Source organism: Camelus ferus, chromosome 35 (assembly GCF_009834535.1).
Source record: "Camelus ferus isolate YT-003-E chromosome 35, BCGSAC_Cfer_1.0, whole genome shotgun sequence".
Classification (NCBI taxonomy): domain Eukaryota; kingdom Metazoa; phylum Chordata; class Mammalia; order Artiodactyla; family Camelidae; genus Camelus; species Camelus ferus.
Genome location: NC_045730.1, coordinates 14,164,372 through 14,179,219, shown reverse-complemented (window position 1 = coordinate 14,179,219; position 14,848 = coordinate 14,164,372). Strand labels below are relative to the sequence as shown.

At 40.6% G+C, this 14,848-nt stretch overlaps 2 protein-coding genes across 2 annotated transcripts in view; one reads left to right on the top strand and one right to left on the bottom strand.

Annotated features, from left to right (window-relative positions):
• The window catches only part of GPR158 (G protein-coupled receptor 158), a 304,199-nt gene that overhangs the window by 158,368 nt on the left and 130,983 nt on the right, over window positions 1-14,848 (top strand). Inside the window, exon 4 of the mRNA XM_032474100.1 lies at window positions 4,769-4,992. Coding sequence (XP_032329991.1) covers window positions 4,769-4,992 — 224 coding nt within the window. The remainder of the gene's footprint in view (window positions 1-4,768; window positions 4,993-14,848) is intronic.
• On the bottom strand, window positions 8,289-10,042 carry LOC102522893 (GAS2-like protein 1). The gene is given in 2 exon segments (XM_032474101.1): window positions 8,289-9,946; window positions 9,949-10,042. Coding segments are annotated over 2 exon segments (1,191 nt in total). The 3' UTR covers window positions 8,289-8,849.

The following is a 14,848-nucleotide window of genomic DNA, read 5'->3' as shown; positions in this document are numbered from 1 at the left end:
CATGGTGGCTCTCTCTGTTTTACTGAGGGAAGAATCCAAGTCTTTACAGTTGCCCACAGTGCCTTCTATGATCTGACCCTGTTACCTCCCTGACTTCACCTTTTACTGTACTGCCCCACACTTAGTATGCTCCAGCCACATCAGCCTCTTTGCACTTCCTTGGATATGCCAGTCATGCTCCCACCTCAGGACCTTTGCACTGGCTGTGTCCTCTGCCTGGAATTCCCTTCCCTCACAAGTCAGAATGGTTAACCCCCTTACCTCTTTCAAATCTTTGCTCAGATAGCACCTTTAGAATGAAAGCTACCCTAACCAATTTATTTAAAATTGCAGTTCCCACGCCAGCACATCTGATGCCCCCAACTTCACTTTTTTCTCCTCTTGGCACTTCTCAGTTGTTTTGGAGGAATATTATTCAAACTTTCTTTATTATTTTTTAATTGAAGTATAGTTGCTATATAATATCATGTAGGTTACAGGTGTACAATATAGTGATTCACAATTTTTAAAGGTTATACTCCATTTATAGTGATTATAAATATTCGCTATATTGACACTTGTAAGTTTTAACATATGGTACAATTTACTTGCTATGTTGTTTGGTTGTGTCTGTTTGCCTCACTGGAACATAAGTTCCACAGACACAGATACCTTTGTCTGTTTTGTTCACTACTTTATCCCACTAAAACAGTGTGTGACACATAATTTGACACTCAGAAAATAGTTGTTGAATTGAATAATAATGTGTATCTGTCAAATGCTATACAACTTGAGGTACCATTCTCCCAGTTCCTTCTGTCTCATAGCTCATTCCAGAGTGATGCAGAGCACCTTACAGAAATGCATACTATGCAGCAGGGTCACAGCTAAAGATGAGGAAATTGAGCAAAAGTAAAATAATGGTCATGAGAAAAGTCAGGGGTAGGGTTAGGTTTTTTACGTTGACTGGAATGGATCACAGATTTGGCTCTAAGCAGAAAGGAACTCTCAAATTTTGATGGGTTAAAAATGACTGAAATTTTTACAAAGCTGAAGGACTTATCAGCTATATCTAAAATGTGACTGTCATTGCTTGCCATGGCCATATGGTACAAAAGCTAACAAGCTCAAATACACAGAGAGGTTAACATGCTGCAGTATTTTTCAGGTTCAAGTGATTCAGTGTGCTAAGTAGCCTCTCCTGATACTATCAGGAGAATCCCTTTGCAGATGGGGATGAGGTTTCAAGTTTAATTCGTATTGAGAGTAAATTATATATACTGCTTGGCTTACAAGCAGCCAAGTGCTTTTTAAACCTATGAAAAATATCTGGCTATTTAGCTGAAGCAAAAAAGACAAGATGGAGTTAAGAAGGACTATTTCACAAAACAAAGATCTTCTATAGATACTTTATTTTTACTATTTTAAATTTTGTTTTGGTTCTGTTTATGACGGTTGGTTTATTTGAAGAGTGTTTGTACTTTTTAGGAATCGCTGTCCTTTGTTACAAATGTCCAGTGTCTGTAAAACAATTACTTTTTAATATTTTGTTCATTTTTTCGTTGTTTCTGATGAAAGAGTAAATTCAATCCCAATTCTTCCATCTTGGCCAGAAGAGGAAATGTCAACTTCTGTCTCCCAAATCTGTTCTTAGCACTCTTGACATTTTTGTCAACCTCATCAGACCATCTGAATCCTTGACAGCTTTTTCAGTCTTACTAAATACAGTGATCTTTCTGGCTTCACTTACATGACTGTCCAGTTTTCACTCAAGAGTTTGTTAACTCATTATTTTCTTAGTAACCTAGGCTTTCAAACTTCATAGCTTTTGGCTTGTGTGTCCTATTATTCCTCAAGTTTGTGTCTGTATTACACACCTGTTTTTCATCCTTCCACATGCCTCTTGGCCCTACCTCTTACCCTAGCCATTGCTGTGACGATTTCCTGAAAGCTTTGAACAGCTTTGCATAAGTACAGCTGTACTTTGCTTTGCCTGAGACCCCACTTTTGACTTTCTATCCTGCTGTGGGGCACGACTGAAGTTAATTTTCAGGGTGTAGGAATCTGCTCTGGACTCATAAGTGCAAAGCCCAGAAATGTGTGGAAATTAATGACTCTGGAGGCTACCTTTGAGCAATGAGTAAGGTTGAAGATGGGGCAGTGTTTTCCTCTTTAGTCCCTTAGATTGACTCATACTCGGGGGGTCCCTGGAAGATCGAGCATCTGCTCCTCCGAGTGAGTACAGGCTGCAGCTCCATTACACAGCCTTGTGTTGGGTTTTCCTCCTTCCCTGCAACAACATCGTTACAATCCTTTTTCTTTATTTTCTCCCCTCAAATGCTCTATTCTCCTCATTTGTTTCTATGCTACTGATACTTGTAGAAAATTTAAAAAAAAAAAAAACTATCTTGACTGAATCTAGTAAATCATAGCATCTTACTCTGACTGGATTCCTTTTCTGCCAAGTGATCCAACCAGATGTCTTGTATTTGATTGCTGCCTTAATCTTTCACGTCTTCAGCCTCAAAACTGGCCACCTTCATCCTCAACACATATTCTTACCTGAGCTGTTGAAAAGTGTAAGACTTTATAAGATTGACTTCCATATTTCCTTTCTTCACTACTTCAAAATGATTTTCAATTGATTTCTCCTCTCTCTAAAAAATACTTTAAAAATCTTAACTATACCTCTACTTTCTAGTGTTAGAAGAGACATCAGTTATTAGAGTTAATTTCTCCAACTATGCTCTTGATTACCTCCAATCCTGACTTCTCAAGTCTTTACTAATCTTCTCAATTTTTCTTTAATTTTCATTACCTCATTTTGCTGACAGCAGCTATGTTAAGATCTCACCTGTAATACAAGAAAACAAAACACAAAACCAAAATCCTTTTTTTTTGACCCCATTACTATTCCTATTAACCATGAGCTTTTCTTGCTTTTTTAATTCAGTGTAGCATTTATTGAAACAATATTCTTTTTTATCACATATTTACTCCTTAAGCCCTGACAACCTAATTTCAATCTCTGCCACTATCTGGAAACTACTGTCTTAAAGGTCAATGAAGGATGAAGTAATCATCAAACCTCATAGTCTCCTCATTCAGGCTCTCTGATCACATTCCAGCATGTTCCTGTAAATCCCAGTTTTTGTCTATGACATTGTGAAAACTTCTACTTGTTTAGCTTCTTCCTCATTGCAATTCCTAGTCATTACCTTAATTACTCCCAGAGCTCCATGTGGGTTCTTTTTCTCTGACACTGATTCTTCTCTCACACCCCAACCTCATATTATTTCTCACTTATTGCAATTTGTCCTGAAAAATGAGTTGAACCTCAAATTTAACTTATCTCAATCAGGCTTATCATTGCCACTGACTCCCTCCATATCTCACCTCTTTCTTGTAAACTTCTTTATTTTTGGACAGTAGTGCCTTTCCTTAAGGTATCAGTGGATTCCTAATTCCTCTTTGCATCTCCCATATTTGAAGAAGAGAAAGCCAGACACTGTGATTTATATACATTATCTCATTTAAACCCCACAGCAATTCACATTTCATATATAAATAAACTAAGACCCAAAGTGGTCAAGTGAGTTGCCTAAGGTCTCAAATGGGAGCTGTATTAGCTGGATGCTAAAATTCATCTGCTTTTCACTGTGTAACAGAAATGAAGACTCTTAAACAGCAGTATATCCTGGATCAACAAAGAAATATTCAATTATGTTTGCTATCATGTTTATTAAGTAAGGAATGAAGACAAAAATACATTTGAGAAAGATTGTGAACCTTCAACAAGAGTTAAAAGTAATAAAGACTTTCTGTGAAACTTTGTGTTATTAAAATACTGTTAACCAGAACAACTCCTTTCCCAAATTCCTCAAAGTTGTGTTATATACTGAACTGTGTGCTTGTGTTATATACTAAATTGGGAAGACATTCACTAATGAATGTCTTTCATGTTGGAAACAGGTTTTGTTTTTTTTTTAAGTATGTGTTGTTTATTGGGTATTTGTAAATGCTAAACTCAACTCAACACTTAAAGAGAATTCTTACCTTTTGGACTTCAGATCTAAGTTTGATAACTAAGACAAAATTAAAGGGACGATCAATAGCAGCAGTTAGTTAATAGTGTGGAAACATCCTATGGGTGTGCAGAGTAGGAAATTACATGATAGCCTGTAAGTATGGATTGTACTCTGGGCAAAGGATGCACCATCATTAGGCAAGTGCACACTGAACAACTGTCGATTAAGTACCATTTTATCCAATTTAGACCCAATGAACTTGGTAGATGAGATCCCTGCTGGATTAAGCTGCAATCAAAGCCTCATTTTGGATTCTGTGCCATCTAGGTCAAGAAGTTCCAAAAGTGTTGTGTATGTTTACTTGCTACAGGAATGACACAACTTTCTTAACCTTCATTCTAGTTAATTCTTTAACAAATATTTATGGAATATGATTTGTGCCATAGGGAGTTTCCATTGGTGAGTGGTAGATAATGATATAAAAGACTTAGAAAACTGTGCCCTGCCTTTAATGAGTTTTGGCTCAATTTTTGCTAATTTTCTTCAATTACTCTGAATGCAATTTCTTTCAAATCAAAAGCATAAAAGAATTTTGTTTGACTCCAGAGGTGAAGCAACTCTCTCCCCTAGCAAAAAGGTTGATGAAAGGTCTTTAATAAGAGGGAAAAAGAATGAAGAGATGAGGATGTGTTTTGACTCTGTACTTAGTCTCATCTCCCTGAGAAGTGCAATGACAATGTGGTTTTATTTGGAACTTTCAGGAAGGGGTCCGGATCACCATTTTGCAGGAAGTGCAAAGGATGTGTCAGAAGAAGCCCATGTCTGCCTACCCTGCAGGGAGGGCTGTCCCTACTGTGCTGATGACAGCCCCTGCTTTGTCCAGGAGGATAAATATTTGCGACTTGCTATCATCTCCTTCCAAGCCCTGTGTATGCTGCTCGACTTCGTTAGCATGCTGGCGGTCTACCATTTTCGCAAAGCAAAGGTAAACCCAGGTACCCTGGTTATGATCTTCCTTTTTATTATGAAGTGACCTCTTCTTTTCTTAAGCTAATAGAATTTTTCCGAAGCCCAGTTGCTTCTCTCTTGAGCAACAATCCTTCTGTAATATGATGGGACTAGAATATGAAAGTTATATTCTTCAGCTTCCTAGCAGAAATAGGGTTTGAAAATATGAAAGTTTATTATAACATGTTCTTCTACAGAATGTTTTTCCCTGTTTAGCCTGAAGCTTGAATATCTCATTGCCTTAAAGGACTCTTTCACAGCATCTCTTTGGCCTCTAGAAGAATTTCTTCTGCCAGTACCCAATATATTGTTAATTTTTTCATATCTAGAAAGATTTATGATAGTTATTATATTTAATTTTTATTTCTCTTAGCCATATTTGAAGACAGTAAATAGACTCAACTCTTTCTAAGCACATTATACTTTGAAGAGTGAATTTATTCATGACCGTGTATTTGGTCTTAACGTCAGTATCCCAGGATCATTGTGAGCCTGTGAAGAGCTCACATGGCTTTTGAGAGAGGCTATCCCTGGGTTCTGTTCTGAGAAATCAAAGAATAGTATAGGGGTTTATAAGCTTCTCAGTCAGAAGCTTATAAATTGGATGAACTGCCAAAATGTCTGGGCAAAGCTTTCTGAGGAGCTGTCTTCAGTTGGTCACCCAGTTAATTATATGTAGCTAGTGTTGTGTTAGAATTTGTGGTTCTATTGCTTTCAGAAACTTATTTGTGCTGTTGAAAAGAAAAACAAAGCCTCAAGTTTCCCCCTTTTCTGAATTAATATGACCCCTTCATGTCACGTTAGGAAAGTTGTGGAGGTTGGGTTAGATTTTAGAGCTCACTGAAAGTATAAATTGTTTCTATTAAGAAAACAACTCTCTGTGAATGGCATGTATTATAAAGACTCAGATTAACATAAGAAAACACCTCTGTTGAGATTCTAGGATAATGCATCCATTATGTTAGTGTTGTAGACTTTAACAGTTGTTTTAAATAGACAGTTTTATTAACAGAACCATACAATGAACTAGAATCAAGCTTTAATTCAGCAAGAAAGGGCAGACAGGGAAAATTGCTCTTCGTTTAACCAATACTTGTCATTCTTTTGCAACAAAATATATGTTATATGTTAAATCATATATTTAATAAAGTATTAGACAAGTGGAGTGGGGAAATATTTAACCCCTGTTACCTAGATAAAATTAATTGCTTTTTAAAAAGCCTGTCACTGGCAGAGCTGGTAGAATTGAAAGGTCAATTAAATAAACTGCTCTGAAATAACCTCTATATAATGTAATTCATTTATACAATGGGAAACATATAGTTCTTTATGAATTTTAATTGATTTTAAACATTAATGTTTCCTGTGTTAAATGGAGCTAGTAATATATCATGGGTAGAATATTACATTGGATATTAAAAAGCTGAGCTATTTCTTGCTAGACCAATGTCTTAATCTATGGTCAATGTCACTGAACATTTCCAAAGTTATTAACCTTCAGAATTTCTCTGGACCATCATATGAAATGCTGCTTTATAGGGCTATCATGAGAATAGATATCTTTACATGTCATTTGGTGAGATTTCTATAGATGCAAACTAGTTGGAATACATAAATTAGACATTATCTACTTTTAAGATGGTCACCTTTTGAAGAATCAGTTAGTTTTCACAGAATGTGACATAATATAAGGGGGAGATTTTTTAGGAAATAAGTTAATAAAGTAAGTGAAGATAGATCTGATTTATTGAGGAAAGGAAATGTCTGGTGAAACTTTATCTTCTGATTTCAGTTACCAAAAGCAATGGATTAATTGTAAAAAGCAATAAACTATTTCTAGTATAGAGATGCATGTTGAAAGCATGTAGACTTTGGCTTTGCTTTTTAAAGTTTTTATGTGTCTTTGCAACTCTTCTTTGAATGAAGCAGAAACTGATGATCCCTCTTGGAGCAATGTTTATGTTTTCCTCATGAGTTTCCTATTATGTTCCCTTCCCGCTGATAATTAAAAGAAGAAAGCCCACATAATCTATCAGCGTACACCTATTTTGACAAAAGAAAAAAGCTTAGTTGCAATATAGGAAACAACATCATGGATAAGTGTGCAGAATCTGGGGCCAGACTGTTCAGTCTAATTACAAGTACATTAAGTTAAACAAGGTTTACCCATGCCTAAAACACCAACTCTGTAGTTGTTGAGTACCAACAATCATTGGTCGAAGGTTAGTTTAACATTTTATCATTTTAAACAACACAAACTAGATTCCATTATATTTTGGGATAATGCTTGTGATAAAGCACCACAAAGAGTAAATTAAATTTTACCCCTCATAAACATTTAGAGAAATAATTATATATATTTGTCTTGTGCTCTGGGTTAAAGATTAAATCTGTCATTAAACTGTGAGTGGTTTTGAGCCCAGAAAGTTCTTCTAAAACAGCAGCAATTTTTAAAACGGTATTTTAAAGATTCTGAATATTAAAATATTTGGAAAATTATTTCTGTGTTTTTACCAAACATTATGACAAGTCACATCTTTTTCTATTAGCTATTCTGAAGAGAGAGAATGGTTTCTTACACCTTAATAATATCAAGTGTTGGTACAATTTACTTTGGAGTGAAAATTTCAGAGAGACAATATACTGGAAAAAACAGCAGTTTATTCCACTTCTGAAAATAATCTTTTGCTTGATTTGTTCTTAGAAAATTTTAACATGTTCTGTTTGAGCTTAGTGGTTTGGAAAAAATAGTGATAATCATTTTTTAAAGTGAACAAACTGAAGTTTGTATTTTCCCTCTCAGTCCTGTAATAGTTCTTTTTTTAAAATAGAAATTAATTGACAAGTGATTTTATAACTGCCCATTTTTGGTTTGGAAAATCAGGTGTTTTAATGTAGAGTGTGGCTGTTTTTTAAAATGAAATTCTACTAGGCTAATTATGATGTCTAATGCCTATTTTGGTCAAAAGGGGGAGGTATATTACTTTTTTATTGTATAAAATATGCATAACACAAAATTTACCGTTTTTACCATCTTTAGCGTGTAATTAAGTGGCATTAAGTACCTTCCCATCATTGTGCAACCATGACCACTGTTCATCTGCAGAACTTTTTCATCATCCCAAACCAAACTCTGTAACCATTAAATAGCTCCCTAGTCCCCTAAGCCCTGGTAACCTTTATTCTACTTTCTGTCTCTACAAATTTGTCTTTTCAGAGTACCTCAAATTAGTGGAATTACACACCTTTTTTTTTTTTTTTTTTTTTTTTTTTGCTGAAACAAAACTTTACTGTCAGGCTCTGCAGGGCCACAGGACCTCAAGAGAGGTCCTCACTGGGCTGGCCCAGCCTCCTCTAAGTTATTCAATAATATTAGTAATTAAATATCAATGCTCATCCCCCAACCGGAATGTACAACAGAGGTCCCATTATGCCTTGTGGTCCCACGGGGTCTGGTCCCATGAGGTCTGGTCCCCAAGAGGCAGGGGAGGGGGCTCCCTGATGCAGAGGGGTTAAGGCCACAAAGGAAAAGGAGAAGGAATGGAGGGCTGGGGTCAGCTGGGCTGGTCCCTCATATCCAGAAATCTGGCTCTACCTTAAGTTGACTGAGTGCAGGGCATGCCAGGACCCAGACTCCGTGAGTTCAGATGGGCGGTGGGGGCCCCTCGGTGTGGGGATGTGTGAGGGTTTTTGGTCTGGCTGTGTGTCCGTCCGGCCTCGTGCCCAGGTCCTTGGGGCCTCTGGGCCGGCCAGGGGTCCACCAGGTGCATCTGGTGGGCCCCCTGCACCAGGGCAGGGGCTGCCTTCATCAGAAGAACTGGACAGGGCTGGGCCTCAGGGCCTGGGCAGCCCGTTGGCCATCCTGCCAGAGTACCCCAGTCGGCCACACTTGCTACCCAGGATGCTGAGGGACGAAGAGGAGACGCTGGAAGAACAGTAGGCTGAGTCAGGAGCTTGAGGGTCTGGGGCCCGAACCGGGTCAGGGGCTGGTCCAGTGGGGGTCCCGCCAGCAGCAGCGTCAAGGGCTCGGGCGTTGGCCAGGAACTCCTCTTCCAGGCGCCGGAAGAGTGGCTGCTCCTGCTTTGGGTCAAGCTGCAGCGGGGTGTGGAAGACACTGGCTGGGGTGGTGCTCAACTCTGGACTGGGGCTGGGGGCCCGGGGAGGCCGGAGGGCTGCAGGGCTGTGGGCACAGGGAGTCTGGGGGCTGCTCCTGCCCGAGCCCCCACTGCCCCTGCCCTGTGGCACCCACGAGCGCTGCCCGTCTCGGTCCCAACGCACCAGCAGCACAGCCTGCTCCTCGGGGCTGTGGCTCCGGGCCCGCCAGGCAGGGCCGGGGGCCAACAGCTGGCCTCCCCTGCCTCCTGGGGCCCCATGAGGCCGCCCCCGATCCAGCCGGCCTCGGGATTGGCTGTGCGGGGAAGGTGGCCGTCTCATCGAAGCAGGGGTGCCTGTGGTCACCCGCTCACTGGGCCGCTCCCGCTGGGGGCCAGTGCCTGAGTCTTCACTGCGGGGGCAAAGGAGGCCGCCACTCTGGGCTGATGAGGCTGTAGAATCGCTGTCCCCGGAGTAGCGGCTGGAGCGGGGATTGGGGAGGGCGGGCAGCTGGTCCCGGGTCCTGAGTGGGGTCTCGGGCCCCTCCTTTGAGCTGCGTAAGCTAATAGGTGTCACCTCGGGGCGGGAGCCCCGGTGCTCAGCCGCTGGAGCTGGGCTACCAGCTCGGGGACTGGGGGTAGGCGACACCCGCTGCGGGGAGAAGGTGCCGGCCTTCAGCTGGGGCGGGCGGTGGGCCGTGGAGGAGCAGCGGCAGGAGTCATGCTTGTCCAGGTAGTGCTCCAGCGTGTCCCAGCCACCGCCCACACGCACTATCACGTGGCTCCTCAGCACCCGCACAAAGATGAGCAGGCTGGAGCCCCCCACGCGGTACTTCCCTCCGAGGCTTTGATCGTGGGAAACTGGTCTGGGCAGGTGCAGCGGCCCATGAGCTCCCTCGCCAGCTCGTCGAAGTTGCTCAGGTCGCTGGGTGTCATGCGGGGCCCCGTGCAGGAGCCCCAGGGGTGGCGGAGGTCTCTGCGGTGTCCTCCCCAGTAGTTGGGGGGTTAGGGGCCGGGGGCGCGGCGCGGAGCTCCCGCGGAGTCTCCTGCTTGAACTGCACGAGCCGAGGGGCCAGCAGGCTGAGGCGGGCTCCACGCCGCGCCGCCTCCAGCAGACGCAGCACCACGCTTTTCTCGTTCCTATCACTGGGTCCTCCGTCTCGAACATGAGCACTTCGGGCACACCCAGCTCCGCTCGGCACCAGCCGATGAAGGTGGCCACGTTGTCTCGGGCCATGAAGGAGCCGGGAACCACGCTGTGTGCCTGGAAGGCCACACCGAGGGGCGGGCGGGCAGCGGCCATCGCGGGCGGCCTCGGTGACAGCGTTGGCATGCTGGCACAGGGTGGTGCCTGTGGCCAGCCCCGTCAGGAAGCCGTCGCCACCATTGGGCAGACCCAGGCCGTACAAGGCGTTGAGCCACTTGGCCAGGTCCTCCTTCATGGCCTCCACGTAGGCCTCACTTGAGCGGAACAGCCGCACACTCTTGGCCGCCGAGCCTCCGATGCCCGCGGCCGGGCTGGAGCCTGGCGGGCTGCCAGAGGGAGGCGCCTACCGAGCCACTGCCGATTCGGTCCCACCATTTGTTCTTTTGTGTTTGGTTTATTTCACCTAGCATAGTGTTTTAAAGGTTTATCTATTGTGTAGCATGCTTCATAACTTTATTTCTTTTAATTGATGGATAATATTCCATTGTGCGTGGTTACCTCATTTTGTTTATTGAAGGACTTTAGGTTTGTTTCCACCTTTCGATTATTGTAAACAATGCTATTGTGAACATTGGTGTATGAGCATTTGGTTGAGATCCCAATTTCAGTTATTTGGATATAACCTAGGAGTATAATTGCTGAATCACACAGTCATTCTGTGTTTAACTTTTTGAGGAACAACCCAACTGTTTTCCACAGAAGCCAAACCATTTGATATTTTCACCAACAAATTCATGAGGGTTCCAATTCCTTCACATCCTCACCAACACTTGTGATTTTCTGCTTTTGTTTTTTATCATAGTCATCCTAATGAATGTGAAGTGGTGTTACATTGTGGTCTTGATTTGCATTTTCCTAAAGATTGGTGGCAGTTGAGCATCTTTTCATGTACTTATTGATAATCTTCTTTGCAGAAATGTCTATTCAAGTCTTTTGCTCACTTTTGAGTTGGTTGTTTGTTCATTGCTGAGCCATAGGAGTTCTTTATATATTCTGAGTATGAGTCACTTATCCCATTTTTTCCCATCCTATGGGTTTTTTTCACTCTTTTGACAGTGTCCTTTGATGCCCCAAAGTTTTTAATTTTGAAAAAGTCCAGTTTACCTACGTTTTCTTTTGTTGGCTGTACTTTTGTTATCATATCCGAGAAATCATTCCCAAAGCCAATGTCCTGAAGCTTTCCTGTTATGTTTTCTTCTAGGAGTTTTATAGTTTTAGGCCTTACATTAGACTTTGATCTGTTTTGAGTTAATTTGGGCCCAAGTTCGTTCTTTTGCATGTGGATACCTAGTTTTCCCAGCACTATTTGTTGAAGAGAATATGTCTTTCCACTGTGTGGTCTTGTCACCCTTATCAGAGATCATCTGACAGTATACATGAGGGTTTAGTTCTGGGCTCTGTATTCTGTTCCATTGGTCTGTGCCTTTCTTACTACAAGATAAATGGGTTGGGGTATATTTCAATTACATAACTGACAACTTAGAAACTTTTGGATTGGCTTCGTAAATTATGTTGGATTATTTTATACATTTATTTCATGAACAAGATGTTTATCAGAGCACTGTGTTAAAAAGGGTCCCAAGGCAGCAAGCATTTCTTCTGAAAAGTGATTGGTATTGGCTAACTCAGTAGCCGTACGTCCAATTAACAGGAAGACTAATGACATATGTACCACATATTTGCCACTCCTTGGCTGGGAATTTCAGGCTCGGGGACAAATGAAGAAAGAAAAGCTACTTATGCAGGATGTTGGAGGGTGTCTGTGATAAGTGTGGCCATGAAACTGTTTGGTTTACGGATAGCCTACTTCCTAAAAAGTTATATCAAAATTCAGCATTTCCACAGGCGATGAACTGCTCGATCTATCCAAGATATAATGGATTTACTAGGAGTTATTCCGTTGCATAATTTACTAGCCAGTTCTCAAGTAGTTTGAACTTGACACAGTCTGAAGTGTATTTTGACAGGTGCTTTCCCCTAAATATTTACAGGCAAGTGTATTTCAAATAAACTGTAATGCTTTCAACTCTTATTCATTTTTACTTTTCTTCTAACAAATACGTGTGGTATATATTGATAAAAGTGCCAGAAGAAATCTGATCTTAAAAAATTATGGCCTTTATCCCAGCGTACAACATACATCCCCCAATGTATTTTGTTAACAAGAAAATATGTTATGAGCTCTGAGTAGAGCTTTGCCTCCCAGCTCAAGTTTAGATTTTCAGATCTTTTCTTCCTCTTGTTACTGTGGAAGTTAATTTAACTCATTTGTAGATCACCTTTCCTTAAAGCTGCTTCTACTAGCAACAAAGAATGTCTAGTTTTCTGGTCAATAAGCTTTTAAATTGTAAAAGGTGAGCTTTAGGACTAAGGCTAACATTTAAACAAAGCAAAATTATAAGGCAAATTGGAAAAATGTGTTTTGATGTGATATAATGGTAAAGAACTAACATTCTTACTCTAAAAACAGACAAAATTCTCTTATGAATCAATAATAGAAAAATATCCAATAGAAAAATAAGCAAATAATATTCACCAGCAATTTATAAAACAACGACATAAAAATACATTTTCTATACCTGTGAGTAATTACAAAATGCAAATTAAAACAATGACATATACTTTCATAACAATAATAATTCTCTGTGTTGGTGAAGATTTTGGGAATTAGGTTCTCCCATACATTGCTGATGGTTGTATAAATTGGTAGAAACTTTTGGATGAGGTTTGGCATTATGTGCAATAAACTTAAGAGTGCAAAGTAGTTTCAATTCTAGATGTCTGTACTAAGGAAGTCATAGACGTGCACAAGGACTTAGAAATATATTCATTATGTGTGTGTGTATGTTTATCATAGCACTATTTATGGTACAAACAAACTAGGAACAATTAAATATTCCAAATTGGGTTAAGTCATCCGTGCATTTAAATACATAGCCCATAAAAGTGATCTTGTAGCATACTAAATGATGGGAGAAAATGGTTTTAATATAGTTATCTAATTAACCTTCACCAGAATATTTCCCACATTTACTGAAGTTCTAGCACTCTGTTTTTTAATCTTTCCCTTTCACCTTTTCTTCTCATTCCATCCCTCTCTGCCTTCCATTCCTTCTTTCCATTCATCATCCATCTGCTGAGCATCTACCAAGTGCTTGGAAGTATCACTCATGCTGGGAACGCAGTGTTGAACAGGACAAAGGAGGTCTGTGCCCTGAAGAAGTTGATATTCCACTGTGGGGCTGGTAGAGATAGGTAGTAAAAAAAAAAAAAAATGGTAATGTATCAGGTGGCTAGTAAGTGCTGTGATCAAAATTAAATAGTAAAAAAATGATTGGCTGTGACTCAGGAGTTAAAGTCTTATGGCCACCATGTAAGTTACTATTATCGTCATTTTATTTTTGAATAAACCAAAGCATAGAGAGTTTAAGAAACGCATCCATTGTTACCTGGGGGATGTAGGATTAACGGTTCGGGTCTGTTTGCTTTAGTAACTCATTATCGCTGTTAACCACTGTGCTGTGCTCTCTGTCATATGGTTACAATGCAATTTTATCTTAAATTCTAAAAAGTGGACCTCGCCAACCCTGGCCCCATTGCAGTAATCCAGGTTCTAGGCCAGCATACTTTCTTCTTTTCTTTTCATACCGTTATACCTCATCAAAACTTTACATGTCCTGTGCTTCATTCTTGTTAGCTGCCTACTAGTTAACTGAATACATGCATGGTACCATTTAAATGCGTTATCCTTTCCTTGTCTCTGTTCATTTGTGCTACTACACAGTTTTGCATTTTAATGGCATCCCTAAATGACTTATCCCAAGGAGCATCTCAACGTGCAATGGTTGGGGGGGGATGTATGAACGTCAGGGTAGTGTAAAGTAAATATGGGGAGAAGCAGGAAGGTGGAGAAAAACATTACAGCTGGAGAGATTTCCTTCTTTCTGTGCTTCTTAAGAAACATCATTTAAATAAGTTCCTGCTCCATCTGGGCAGCAGTGCTCATTATGAATTATGAACAATGAGAGCGATTGTGATGCCTTCAAAGCCATAAAATGCTTACCGATCACCTAAGCTCCGTTCCTCTTCTGAGGCACTGACATTTACTTATGCTTATGTGAAGGGTAAAGCCAGTTACATATTAAAGTATGCTAAAAATTACTGTACTAGTATACTGAATTGCTTGCTAGTTGAAAAATATTACAAAAGACCAATCTGTCTTTTCTAAACTCCTTATATCTTCATTTTTAAACCCCATTCAAATATCATGTAAGCAAAGTACTTTGCACAATTAGAAATTAATGCCTCTATTAACTATTTATTCATGAACATTTAGCTAGATTCACAGTGGTGATTTTGATACTGGCTTGCCCACGAGAGACTCCCAATCTAATGGGGAAATGAATATAAGGAAATAGAAAGTAGATAGAAACGTGTTCTGCAGTATGTTGACTGCTTGGCAAGGCAGTAGGAATAGTGATTAAGGTCACAGACTCTGAAGTCCGTTTATGTGGGTGCCTCTCCTGGCCTCATAC